The 14,112-nt window shown below is 45.3% G+C and overlaps 1 protein-coding gene across 1 annotated transcript; it reads right to left on the bottom strand.

Annotated features, from left to right (window-relative positions):
• Positions 1 to 2,887: 2,887 nt before the first annotated feature.
• exosc1 (exosome component 1) lies at positions 2,888 to 14,005 on the bottom strand. Its single transcript, XM_033034125.1, has 8 exons — positions 13,916 to 14,005; positions 13,124 to 13,239; positions 10,796 to 10,870; positions 9,998 to 10,086; positions 6,725 to 6,758; positions 5,969 to 6,019; positions 5,087 to 5,171; positions 2,888 to 3,224 (listed from the first exon to the last, which is right to left on the bottom strand). Exons 1-8 carry the CDS (start codon positions 13,941 to 13,943, stop codon positions 3,118 to 3,120), a joined length of 585 nt encoding a protein of 194 aa, XP_032890016.1. The 5' UTR covers positions 13,944 to 14,005; the 3' UTR covers positions 2,888 to 3,117.
• Positions 14,006 to 14,112: the final 107 nt, after the last annotated feature.

The following is a 14,112-nucleotide window of genomic DNA, read 5'->3' as shown; positions in this document are numbered from 1 at the left end:
CATTGTGCAGCGTACAGTACAGAGACAACGAAATGCAGTTAGAAACCCAGAAGAGCGAACATAGAATAATGGAACAGTAAAATATATATATGTACATACATCAGCAATAGTGCAATTTTTCTGGGGGAAGGAGTGTCCAGGGGGGGGGGGGGGGTGACTGGCAATCACCAAGGTGCAGAGTTAAGTTGTGTAACAGCCGCAGGGAAGCTGTTCCTGAACCTGCTGGTCCGGCAACGGAGAGACCTGTAGCGATTCCCAGATGGGAGGAGGGTAAACAGTCTGTGGCAGGGGTGAGAGCAGTCCTTGACGATGCTGCGCCACCTTCGCAGACATCATTTGCTCTGGACGGGCTCAATGGAGGGGAGTGAGGAATCGGTGATGCATTGGGCAGTTTTCACCACCCTCTGCAGTGCTTTCTGGTCGGAGTACCTTTGTACCTATCTTGGGATGGTTATGATTGGAATAATAATTGAGAGTTCATTACAGGCTGGAAACTTTAGGTTTGGTTTATTATTGTCACATGTACAGATATACAGTAAAAAACTGTTTTGCATTCTATTCAGGAAAATAGGAAACGACCAGACCCCGTTGGGACCCATTCCCCAACACAATATTCCACCACTCACCCGTTCCCCCAACGCAATATTCCACCACTCACCCATTCCCCCAACGCAATATTCCACCACTCACCAATAGTCCCCAACTGCGCAGGCGCAGCTCATTTCCCCATATCCTCCAGCACTCTCTCCTTCTTCTTCCCCTCTCCACCTTCCCTCCCCCACCAATTCCTCCCTCTCCTTTCCCCTACCATCAGTCACTCCCTCCCTCCATAACCTCTCTCCCCTCCCTACCCCCCAGCTCTCCCTCCATTAAACAACAATCCTCTCCTCGTCCCCTCCCCCACGCCCTCCCTCTCCTTACAACAATGTTACAAATCTCTCATTGGACTGGGAGTCCTGTCTTTGTTAACATTGTTCATAACCCCTCTCCCCTCCCTACCCCAATTGGGACCCATTGGGCCTCGCTCCCCCAACTCAATGTTCCGGTCTGGAGCCCCGCGGGAGTGAGGAGTGCAGCTCTGGGCCCAGTCCGCGAGTGTGTCCGTCCCTGTGTCCAGCCATGCTCAGTGTCCTGGGCTGTGGTTCAAGCCGGTGCGGGTGAGCCCGTGGGGAAGCTTCTCCCTCTCCCTCCCTCCCCCGCGGCTCCGCACGCGCGCCATTTAAAAATAAGTGAAAGTCAGTCAGTGATTTTTTGAGGCTGAGGTCTTGATTCGCGGAAGGGGGTGGGAGAGGGAGGGAGGAGCGCGGCTCCGGGCCCAGTCCGTGTGTGTCCAGCGGGCTTTTATCGGGGACAGCGAGTTTAAAAAATATATAAATGAGATCCCATTGTGACATTGCACACTGCCACTGCACTTGAAGTTATTGTTTTAGAAGTGGGGGTTAAAAATGTGAATAACTTGTAAAATATAACATAAATCTGAACAAAACTTGATACAACACACCACACGACAATGGTGAGTAAGGTGGTACAAAAATTGTAGCACTATAGTGTACAACGAGGTAGATTGGAAATTCATTCCGAGTTTATGGGAAGACTGTTCAGTGGTCTGATAACAGCAGGGAGGAAGATGTTCCTGAATCTGATGGTACATACTTTCAAGCTTTTATAACTGCTCGATACAATCTGGGAGGGGAGGGAATGACTGGGGTGTGAGTGGTCCTTGATTATGTTGGTTGATTTCTCGAAGCAGCGTGAAGAGTTTGCATGATGGACTTGGCTGCATTCACATCTTTGATGATTTTTGCACTCTGCTTTTCTATCTCATTTTATTTCTAATGTCTTTATCTGTTATCTCAACATTTACACCCCTAACTGCAGCAACTCCAACCCAGACACAAAGTGCTGAAGTAACTCAGCGGGTCAGGCAGCATCTCTGGAGAACATGTATAGGAATCTGGTATAGAACACAAAGTCCAGATTCCAGCACCTGCAGTTCCTTGAGTGATGATTAGGACTCGCTTGATATTGTTTTTTTTAATTAAATGATTTTAAACGGCCTGCATTAGTAGGATTCCAACCCTTATCTCTGGATCGATAGTCCACACCTCTGGATGTTTGTCCCTTAGTTTATATACCTCTCAGGTGTCTCATAATGAATCTTTTGGGACTAATATGTCCCTCTCTGGAAGCTCTGTCACCAGAGATGACACAAAGCACCGGAGTAACTCATCAGGTCAGCCAGCATCTCTGGAGAACATGGATAGGTGATGTTTCTGCTCTGAAATGTCACCCATCATTGTTCACCAGAGATGCTGTCTGACCCGCTGAGTTACTCCAACATTTTGTGTCTGCTTTTGTAAACCAGGTTCCTTTTTTGTCTGTTCACTGGAGATCTGTAACAACAGAATACACTGTTACACGTTCATTTTGGATTAGGTTTGAATGAGAACAGAGTTGCAGTGAGGAAGGTCGAGTTCCTTTAAGTTTAAAGCCCTCAAGTTACACAGCCTTTTACTGTATTCACAGAACTTGCCAAAACATTTTACAATCAATCCATTAACTTTGTAGTGTGGGGTGACGGTGATGCAGCTTCAATTGCCACTTATCTCCTGATCAAGATCACGATGAGCGGTTGCTGTGCCAGGTACAAGTGTGTTCAATGGTGCTTTTTGTCACATGTACAAAACACAGTGAAATTATTTTTAGAGTTGCCCGATCTGGCACTGTTTCCACACACTGGGGTGTGTCGGAGTATGCACCGTGCCTGCACCCTGTCTCCCACTAACAAAAACTTAGCAGCAGTTCATGTTGCCAAAGTGCGATGAGTGGCAGATTCACAGCGAATGACTACATATACAATTTACACATTTCAAAAAAGTTAAAGAGCTGGAGTTAACGAAAAATATTTATTTATTTCAATTTAAAATGTAGAACGGCAACTGTACCCAGTACCTTGAGACTGTGCTGTACAGAAGAATAAAAGATATTAGTCCTGGCATCATCTGCCGACGGAGCCGCTTCTGCAGTTTGTACCTCCGGCCCCGGGAGCCTCGTGTTCTGCGAGGCAGTGTGAATGCGAGCTGGATCCATGGACAGGTCCCTCGGTGGTGACAGCTCTCAGGTGTGGAGGAACTCTGGCTGCACTCGAGCCACTTTGCGGAACTCTTTCCCGTGCGACTTTGGACACTGCATCTCACACCAGCTGACAGGAACCATCTGGGCACCTGGGAGAAGACAGCGCAACATTTTAAAGTAGAGACACACACCGCGGAAACTGGCCCTTCAGCCAGACTCATCCTTGCCGACCACGATACCACTTCTGAGCGAGTCCCATTTGCCCGTATTTAGCTCATATCCCACTCAGGAGGCCGGAGTAATCCTCTTGAGAGTTTATGAAGACACTGCACCTCCAGAATCCAACCGTTCCCCGAGACGTAAATATTCCTCAGATCCATTCCAACCCACTTACCTGTTAACTTTAGCTCTAGTTTTCTGCTGTCTACCCTATCTCGGCCCCACATAGCTTTGTATATTTTAATCCGGCTTTCCACTCTGCCTCCTCCATTCTAAGGAAAACAAACCAACCTATCCATCCAAATCCAGTCTCTCCTCATAACCGAAGTACTTAATCCCTGGCAACACTCTGGCATATCTCCATTTCACCACCCTCTCCCACGTAATCACACCTCTCCTGCAAATAGGCACAATGCTTCAATATACAAGGGGCAGCACAGTGGTGCGTCTAGTGGAGCTGCTGCCTCAAAATGCCAGAGACCCAGATTTGATCTTGACCTCGGGTGCTGTCCGCCTGTGGAGATTGCACTTCCACCTTGTGACCGCTTGGGTTTTCTCTGTGTTCTCCGGTTTCCTCCCACATCCCAAAGACATGCAGGTTTGTAGGTTAGTTAGATGACCCTCTGTAAATTGTTCCTTGTGTGCAGGGAGTGGATCCGAAAGTGGAATAACAAAGAACTAGAGTGAAAGGGTGATCGTGGGCTCGGTGGGCCAAAGGGCCTGTAACATGCTGTATCTCTAAAATACTTCAGCTCTGTTCAAACAATGTTTTATAAAATTGTGCCATAATCTTCCTGCTCTAATATTCTATGTTCTGACTAATCAAAGCAAGTATCTCATATGCCTTCTTCACTACCTTATCTACAAGTGCTACCAACTTCAAGGAGCCTTGTACATTAAAATCCCCTGATCCTTGTTTGAAACATTACATCTGGAAGAGATGAGATTCCTCTTAGCAGGTAAAGCAGACCAATTCCAAAAGACGTGGTCTACGTTTATGGACCTATTACAAGCATGAGGTGCAATAGTAATTTTTAAAATAAATAAATAAATAAATGGTATCAGGACCTGGCAATGGGAGGTAAAACAACAAAAACAGACTTGGTTGGTAGTCCCCTTTCTGCGGAGTTTAATGTTATAATAGAGCGATTGTTCCTACTTTCTTTTTCTTTCTTTTCTAGGGTCTACTTTCTTACTTTACTTCCTTCTCTAACTTCTTTTCTAAGGGGCTTTCTTTTCCCAACACTCTATTGCACTTCACGACTCTTGCGCACTTTCTTTACTTTCCTTACTTCTATCTTTTTCTTAAAGCTCAAAAAATTGAAGCGGTACAAAAAATGTATTAAGATATATGTGTTGTGTATTATTGTAATTTACCGTACTTCTAATAAAAATAACTTTAAAAAAAACCAAAAAAAAAAACCCTGATCCTCAATACTCCTTGGGCTGAACCTTGGGGCTGTCTTGAAAGTAGACACAGATACAGCGCGGAAACCCAAGTCCGCACTGATCAGCGATCACCCCGTGCACAAGCACTATCCTACACTAGAGGGACGTTACAATTTTACCAAAGCTAATTAAACTACAAACCTTTGTGTGAGGAGTACCTGCAGACAGCCCACACGGTCACAGGGAGAATGTACAAACTCCGTACAGACAACACCCATAGTCAGGATTGGACCCTTGGCGTCTTTGGCGCTGTGAGGCAGCAACTCGACCGGTGTGCCACCCCAGACGATTGTTGGACTTCGGCACTGGAAACATTCAAGGCGAGAGAGCAGCAGGACCTTACCTGCCTCGCTGTGTGCGACAACCACACCTAGTTCATTCTCCGCAGTTGTCAGCAGGTAGTTGGACTGAGCATCACCCAGAGAGATCTGGGAGTGAGTGTGAAGGATAACGTTAGAAGAGCATAAACAACACAAGTTTGCAGATTGAATGGAGATGGAAAAAAAATCTTCTCTCCAAGGGTTGAATAGCTTTGGGACTTGGCCCTGACAGCGGTCTGTGGTGAGAAGTCCTTGAGTATATTTAAGGCTGATGGGGTCATGGGGAAAGAGGACATGTGGAATATTCCATCATTTGCGATCCCATTAAATGCCAAACCAGGCTCAAGGGGCAGAATGGCCCGCTCCTACTACTTATCATGGTACAGGATAGCACAGCAACAGGCCCTTCAGCCCACAATGTGCCAAACAGATTGTCAAGTTAAACTAATGTCATCTGCCTGCACTGATCCATATTTCTCCATATCATTGGGCCTATCTAAAAGCCTCTTACATGCCACTGTCATATCGGTCTCCAGCACCGCCCTGGCATTGCATTCCAAGTACCCTCTGTGTAAAAAAAACGTGCCCTGCACAACTTTAAACTTTGCCCCTCAGACCTTTAAGCCAAGTCCTGGTGTACTTAACATATCAACCCTGGGAGAAAGGTTCTGACTGTGTACCCTATCTATGCCTCTCATAATTTTAGTTTAGTTTATTATTGTCACATGTACCCAGGTACAGTGCAGCCCAAAGACCTGCAGGTTTTTAGATTAATTGGGCTCTGTGAATTGACCTTGGTGTGTAGAAATATACATATATCAATGGTTCATTTTGGAACATTGTCTGTTCCTGAACATGAGCTTCCAAGAAAGTGCGAATTATGAGATTTAAACCATAAAGGATACCACTTTTGCTAAAACAATGTCGCCGGGTCTGAAGCATTTGTAGACCTCGATCTGTAGGAGAGAAGGACCAACAAAATCATTCAGTGATCTGGCCACAGTAATAAGTTTCTTATCTTCACCACATCCCACGGTGCTCACATTACATAAACCAGCATTGATGCACAAGCACTTGGGGAAGCTTTCTGTTCGATACATAGTAATAGAGTAATAGTGTGGAAACGGGCCCTTCGGCCCAACTTGTCCACATTGACCATCCACGCTAATCCCACCTGCCTGCATTTGGCGTATAGTGCTCCAAACCTGTCCATATGTTTATTTGGAAAAAGATGCTGAGTAATTCATTTGCAACAGACTCTTCAAACAACAGATGCGATAAAAAACGATGCTCACTTGTTAGGTTTTGTCCCGCTCCCACCTCTCTTTTCCAGGGCCTGCTTCCGTGAGGTATGACTCTATGAATCGAGCAAAAAGCAGACTGCTAGTGGAACTCAAGGGAGGTCAGGATCGAACCCAGGTCTCTGGTGCTATGAAGCAGCATTGTCTGATAAGGGGGAATCTGAAACGTTAACACTGCTTCTCTCCCAACAGATGCTGCCTGACCTGCTGAGTATCCTGCATTTTCTGGTTTTATTTCAAATTTCCAACATCTGCAGTTTTGCTATTCATTTTATGTTTTTATCAATTTTCTACCATTTAAGTCAATCAATTTTTGTGCAGCGGTTGGAGAATTGAACTGGTATGGAGAGGGGTTCGTACCTTGTCCTTTTCTGTAGCTCGGATATCTTCCCTCCTGTGAAAAATAATGCAACGTTACAATACCTGCCTGAGTCTGTATTCACAATAAATGCTGCCCTGTCAAGTGTTTAATTGTCAAATGTACCATACGTTCTTCAGGTAGACACCCAAAGTGCTGGAGTAACTCAGCGGGTCAGGCAGCCTCTCTGGAGAAAAGGAATAGGTGACTTTTCTGGTTGAGACCCTACTTCAGACTCCGTAAGTTCTGGGTTTGGTCTGTGAGCCAGTTCCCATCCTGAGCAGTTGTGGAGGATGCATGACAACAGAGTTGTGCACCATTTTGAAACAGTTCCTCACTGTTATGCTTGTATTCCTGCACCCACAATATTTATGTTTCCGGTCCCCTCCAATGTCAATACGCTATGTCATGAAGAAATGAAATGGGAATGCCACAGGAATTTCTCAAGATTAGTAGTGGCAGCCGGCCAACATTGCTGCTCCAAACCATATTTTTTACCACAGGAAGAGTGAATGGACATCAGGAAAGATGGTGTCAGGTTATAAAGAGACAAGAGACTTCAGATGCTGGAATTTGGAACAGAAAGGTGGCATAGCGTCGCAGCTGGTAGTGCTGCTGCCTTGTAGCATCTGAGACCCGGGTTTGATCCTGACCTCGGGTGCTGTCTGTGTGGAGTTTGCACGTTCCTCCAACATCCCAAAGACGTGTGTGTTTTTCATATTAATTGGCTGCTGTAAATTCCCCCTAATGTGCAGAAATGGGCCGATGCAATTCTTACTTGCGGCAACGTAACAGGTCTGTAAACACAATACACACAGATAACATAACAAACAAAAAAAAACCTCGATAAACTAATAATTCTGTCATAGAATCATTAGCATCTCATTTTGTGGCATTTATGCATAAAAGTAGTGCCACATGTTTCACTTGGTGAGGTTTTTATAGTTCTCTCAAAATTCAGCCAAATTGACCTACATTTCACGCTCCCTCTTCTCCCCTTTCCCATCAGGCAAGAGGTACAGAAGTGTGAAAATGCACACCTCCAGATTCAGGGACAGTTCCTTCTCAGCTGTTATCAGGCAAATGAACCATCCCATCACCTACTAGAGAGGGTTCTGGAGCTACTATCTACCTTGGACTATCTTTAATTGGACTTTACTGGACATCATCTTGCAATAAATGGTATTCTCTTAATCCTGTATCTGGCACACATGACAATAAAATAAACATTTTTTTTTAATGTGTTGAAGGAATATTGTGGATTGTATTAAGCAAGCCAAGAATGTGGGTCGTCAGCACATTGAGCAGGCCCTGACTCAGTTCAATTGCCATCTCCCCCTTTTTTAATTTTAGTTATCAAAAAATGTATTCAATTATTAAAAAATAATATTTACACTATAATAAAACAAACCAGAACCCACCACCATAATACAATACAAACAAATATTCTAAATAAACCACTATACAACTATGTTACAATCCTTAATGAGGATACATTCAACCCCCTGCGGTGCCCAGCGGTTCCGGAAATCCCCCAGGGTGCCCGTGGGTGTAGTCCCTTTCTAACCCACGCGGGCGCGGATGGGTCTTCACCCAAAATGTTGACTCACATTTTTTGCCTCCACAGATGCTGACTGATCTGCTGAGTTTTTCCAGTGTCTAGGTTTTAGAGATATAGCATGAAAACAGGCCTTTCGGCCCACCTGAGTCCACCCCAACCATCACCCATTCACACTAGTTCTATGTTATCCCACTTTCCCATCCACTTCCTGCACATTAGGGGGAATTTACAGCAGCCAATTAATATGAAAAACACACACGTCTTTGAGATGTTGGAGGAACGTGCAAACTTCACACAGACAGCACCCGAGGTCAGGATCAAACCCGGGTCTCAGATGCTACAAGGCAGCAGCACTACCAGCTACGACGCTATGCCACCTTTCTGTTCCAGATTCCAGCATCTGAAGTCTCTTGTCTCTTTATAACCTGACACCATCTTTCCTGATGTCCATTCACTCTTCCTGTGGTAAAATATATGGTTTGGAGCAGCAATGTTGGCCGGCTGCCACTACTAATCTTGAGAAATTCCTGTGGCATTCCCATTTCATTTCTTCATGACATAGCGTATTGACATTGGAGGGGACCGGAAACATAAATATTGTGGGTGCAGGAATACAAGCATAACAGTGAGGAACTGTTTCAAAATGGTGCACAACTCTGTTGTCATGCATCCTCCACAACTGCTCAGGATGGGAACTGGCTCACAGACCAAACCCAGAACTTACGGAGTCTGAAGTAGGGTCTCAACCAGAAAAGTCACCTATTCCTTTTCTCCAGAGAGGCTGCCTGACCCGCTGAGTTACTCCAGCACTTTGGGTGTCTACCTGAAGAACTTATGGAGTTGGATGAGTGGTGGGAAGGGCAGAGGATTGTGGATTGACTGCTGAACGATACGTGCAGTGCCTCTGGGTACTGAGCAGGTTATTACAACTGAAAGGGTTTGAGAAGGGAATATGTTTGTTCAGCGTGGGAAATGTTGACAGACTGTGGACATGTGGCAAGTGACGGAACTCCGTGCAAAACACATAGAAGCTCAAGAGTCAGAAGTCGAGTGTATATACAGGGAATGCCGTAACAGGGCAGCGGGCAAGGTTACATATCTGGAAAGTTGGCTCTATCAACCATTTTCCATAACGCAAAGCTGCGTCAGCTGCACATTTTTCAAGATATGCGTCTTAAAAAGAAAAACATTTTGGGTTGACTAATTTACCGTAACCTTTAAGGGTCATTTGCACAGGTACATGGATAGGATACGTTTAAAGGAATATGTGCCAAGCACAGGCAGATGGGACTTACGAAATACGTAGGAAAGAACAGCAGATATTGGTTTATACCGAAGATAACCATTAAATGCTGGAATAACTCAGCAGGACCGGCAGCATCTCTGGAGAGATGGAATGGGTGACGTTTCGGGTCAAGACCCACCATGTTGAATCGGCATGGGCAAGTTGGGCTGAAGAGCGTGTGTCCACACTGTATGACTATGACTTATTCACCTCTTTCCCACCTTCCCACCTACACAAATTTGGTGACAATTACGTATTAACAATTTTGGGGTAACGATCTGCAAGCTTTCCATGGGCACATTTTAATAACCCAAAAGGCGGTAAAAGTGCCTGTGTTCCGTGAGGAAATGTAAAACACATTTATAGATAAATCACATCAACATATATTCGCCCAGCTGGAACAGGTAGTCCGTAAATCCACAACATTACCTGATAGTTCCTCTGAAAGCCCCTTTGAGTGGAGTAGATCGTACGTATATAATGTGAACTTTAGCAAATCGAGGGTTAATACTCGTGACCTGACAAAAAAATGAAAGAATAAAAATCCGTAAACATATAAATAATAATACATATGCCCGGCAAGGTTTTGCAATGGTTCATTGATCACAACTACAAATCCATAATAATCAGTGGTGCAGCGGTAGAGTTGCTGCCTCACTGCACCAGATACCCAGTGACTAACTACAGGTGCTATCTGTACGGAGTTTGTATGTTCTCCCTGTGACTGTCTGGGTTTTCTACGGGTGCTCCGATTTCCTCTCACACTCCATAGACGTACAGGTGTGTTAATTTAGTTTGGTAAATTGTAAATTGTTCCTAGTGTGTAGGATAGTGATCGCTGGTCAGCGTGGACTCGGTGGGCCGAAGGGTCTGTTTCCATGCTATGTCATTAAAGACAATAGACTAAGCGCTGGTTTGGGTTTTTAAAAAACCCGAAAGGCTTTTGGAACTGAGCGGGTCAGGTATCATTGGTGGAGTGAAATGGACCGATAACGTTTCACGTCAGGAACCTACTTCAGACTGATCAAATTGGTTTGCGTTATTTAGGCTAATTGGCATCTGTAAATTGCCCGTAGTGTGTAGGACAGAGCTAGTGTATGGGTGATCGGCATGGATTCAAGGGGCCGCATGGCATGTTTCCATGCTGTATCTCTAAACTAAACTAATCAGACAATAAAATAGCCACTCTGTCATGAGCTGTAAAGAGAAGATGTGAAAAGGTCTTACCTTGCACGTTACCACAACGCCCACTTCTGGCAGGAGTTGGGGCTCTGTATCTCGAACCACGCATATAACTGGCACCTGCAAACACCAACTTCCAATTAGCGCAGAACTGCATCTGGTTTACAGCACAGGGCCATTTGGCTTGTGTCCAGTTAGTCATATCTGGATGTGTAGGAAGGAACTGCAGATGCTGGTTTACACCAAAGGTAGACAGTCACAAAATGATGAAGTTACTCAGGGGGTCAGGCAGCGTCTCTGGACAAAAGGAATAGGCGACGTTTCGGATTGCGACCCTTGTTCAGACTTTTGGATCGAGACCCTTCTTCAGACGCTGCCCAACTGATTACTCTTTGTCTGAAGAAGGTTCTCGATCCAAAACATCACCCATTCCTTTTCTCCAGAGATGCTGACTGAGCTGCTGAGTTACTCCAGAATTTTGTGGTTATATATAGATATGCTTCCCATCCTTTCTCCCCCACTTGTTTATTCAGATTCCCATTTCCCACTTCACCTACTCTTTGGTAATAACTTGCATATCCTGACCACCGTGGGTAACAAGTTTCCTGCTGCATTCAATCCCAACCAAACTAGATTTAAGAAGTAGAAAGAAAGAACTGCAGCTGCTGGTTAATACAAAGAAGGATAAAGTGCTGGAGTAACTCAGCGGGTTAGACAGCATCTCTGGAGATGTCAGTCCTAAGAAGGGTCTCAATCCGAAACGTCACCTGTCCATGTTCTCCAGAGATGCTGCCTGACCCGCTGAGTTACTCCAGTACTTTGTGTCTTTTTGAGCACAAGATAGAATTAAACTGGCCTCCAGGAGGTGCAAGAGAGCTTTCTTTGGTCTGATACACACAGTGGGAAGAAATTGTCAAACCTGGCACAAGGTTTGGAAGGATATTCAGTCAGTCTACAATAGATGAATCATGAAAGCTTGGCTAGGGTGTATTGTGCTCCTTTCCTGACTCCTGGCAGATTGTTTTTCTATCCTTTCATATGATGCCAGCATTTATGGCCCATGCATAATTGCCTCTGAACAAAAGATTCTCAGACTCTTTAATCAAACTTTATCGTGCACTATACGTTGTTCCTTTTATCCTGTATCTGTACACTGTGGATGGCTCGATTGCAATCATATATAGTCATTACACTGACAAGATAGCACGCAACAAAAGCTTTTCGCTGTACCTCGGTATATGTGGCAATAAACTAAATTGGGGAGGCAATTGAGCACCAATCACCCCTAGGCCAAAACAAAAACACCTGTCCCGATCTGAAACATCATCTATCCATGTTTGCCAGAGATGCCACCTGACCTGCTAAGTTACTCCAGAACTTGGTCCCTTTTTTCTGTTAACTAGCATCTGCAGTTCCTTATGTCCACATACAAGTCCAACTGGGTAAAGATTGAAGATTTTCTTCCCAACGTTAATAAACCAGTTGTTATTGTGACAATCTCGTAAACTCCATGGTTACTAAGACTGCTATTTGATTCGTAAATTCCAAATGCCTTACTCTGCTGGGATTTGAACAGAGTGAACAAACTCCTCTTCCCCAAAGATTCATCGCTTGGGGATGTTCAGATGCAAAGATGAGACGACTGAGTGGGAAAGGAAGCACCCAAACGGAGCCTGTGTCAATGATCCTTGCCTCACTTACAGCACATGGTGCAACTCAAAGAGCTGCTGCATCACAGTGCTGGAGACCCGGGTTCCATCCTGTGCCGATTTTGCACCCTCCCTTTGTGACAACATAGAAAAATAGGTGCAGGAGTTAGCCATTCGGCCCTTCGGCCAGCACCGCCATTCAATATGATCATGGCTGATCATCTAAAATCAGTACCCCGTTCCTGGTTTTCCCCCCATATCCCTTGATTCATTTAGCTCTAAGAGCTAAATCTAACTCTCTCTTGAAAACATCCAGTGAATTGGCCGCCATTGCCTTCTGTGGCAGAGAATTACAGATTCACAACTCTCTGGGTGAAAAAGATTTTCCTCATCTCAGTCCTAAATGGCCTACCCCTTATTCTTAAACTGTGACCCCTGGTTCTGGACTCCCCCAACATCGGAAACATTTTCCCTGCATCTAGCCTGCCCAATCCTTTAAGAATTTAATGTTTCCCAACATGGGTTTCTTCCAGGTGCTCTGGTTTCCTCCCACATTCCAAAGGTTTATAGGTTAATCGGCTTTCTGTAAATTACCTCTGGTGTGTTGGGAGAGGATGAGAAAGTGGGATAACATAGAACTAGTGTGAACGGGTGATCAATGGTCAGCATGGACTCGGTGGAGCAAAGGTCCTCTTTCCATGCTGTATCTCTAAACTAAACTTACCATTCCATTGTCATTTCTCTTCAGCACATATCCAGCTAAAGATGCAAAAATGTATCCGTGCCTGGAGTACGTGCCATCACCAGGAGTGCTGTCTTCTATGCTGCACAGTCTCTCTCCTGTAAGCTTGCAATGCATCAGATTAGATACATTCATACATAAAAAGACATGTATTTATATGAATCTTTTATGAATGCAAGAATCCTAAAGCACCTCGACAATTCCAATGTTAAGCAGTTTGAAGTGCAACTAGTTACATTATCCAACGAGCCGTTTAGAGGTGTATAAAAATCTTACCAAGATGTATAAAATCATGAGGTGAACAGATAGGGTGGCTGCCCTGTCTTTTTCCCCAGTGTAGGGAAATGAAGATCTAGAGGACATAGGTTTAAAGTGAGAGGGGGGAAATTTAATAGAAACCCATGGGTCAACTTTTTGCACTGGGTATACGGAACGAGCTGCTCGAGGAAGTAGCTGAAGCAAGATACTCTCACAGCACTTAAAATACATTTTGAACAGGTACATGGATAGAGAGATATGGGCCAAATGCAGGCTAGGTGGGATTAGCATAGATGGGACATCTTAGTCGTTCTGGGCAAGGGCCAGAGGACAGGGTTAGGATCAGAGAACATGGTTAGGGTCAGAGAACAGGATTAGGGTCTCCTCCTCCCCTGCCCCTCTTTCCATCTGTCTCTGTCTGTCTCCCTCCCCCTCAACCCCTCTCTCCCCTTCCACCTCATCCTTTCCCTCTCTCCCTCGCCACAGATGCTCCAGCAACACCAGCCTCACGTTTACCTGGGATACAGAGCTTCATGGGCGCCATCGTGGCTTCGCGGAGCCCTCCCCCTCCCCCCCCGGGAGCGGCGCCGCGATTGGCCGAGGCCCATGGCCACACTGCAAGCAAGGAGGCAGCGGATTGGCTGTGAGCGGGCGGTCGGGCGCCCCCACTGGCGGCGCGGGGTGGTGCAGCGGGCCGTGGACACACGACAGTC

This window comes from Amblyraja radiata, chromosome 15 (genome assembly GCF_010909765.2).
Source record: "Amblyraja radiata isolate CabotCenter1 chromosome 15, sAmbRad1.1.pri, whole genome shotgun sequence".
In the NCBI taxonomy this organism is placed as follows: Eukaryota; Metazoa; Chordata; class Chondrichthyes; order Rajiformes; family Rajidae; genus Amblyraja; species Amblyraja radiata.
The sequence above is the reverse complement of the archived record's forward strand: the minus strand, read 5'-3'. Positions and strand labels throughout refer to the sequence as shown.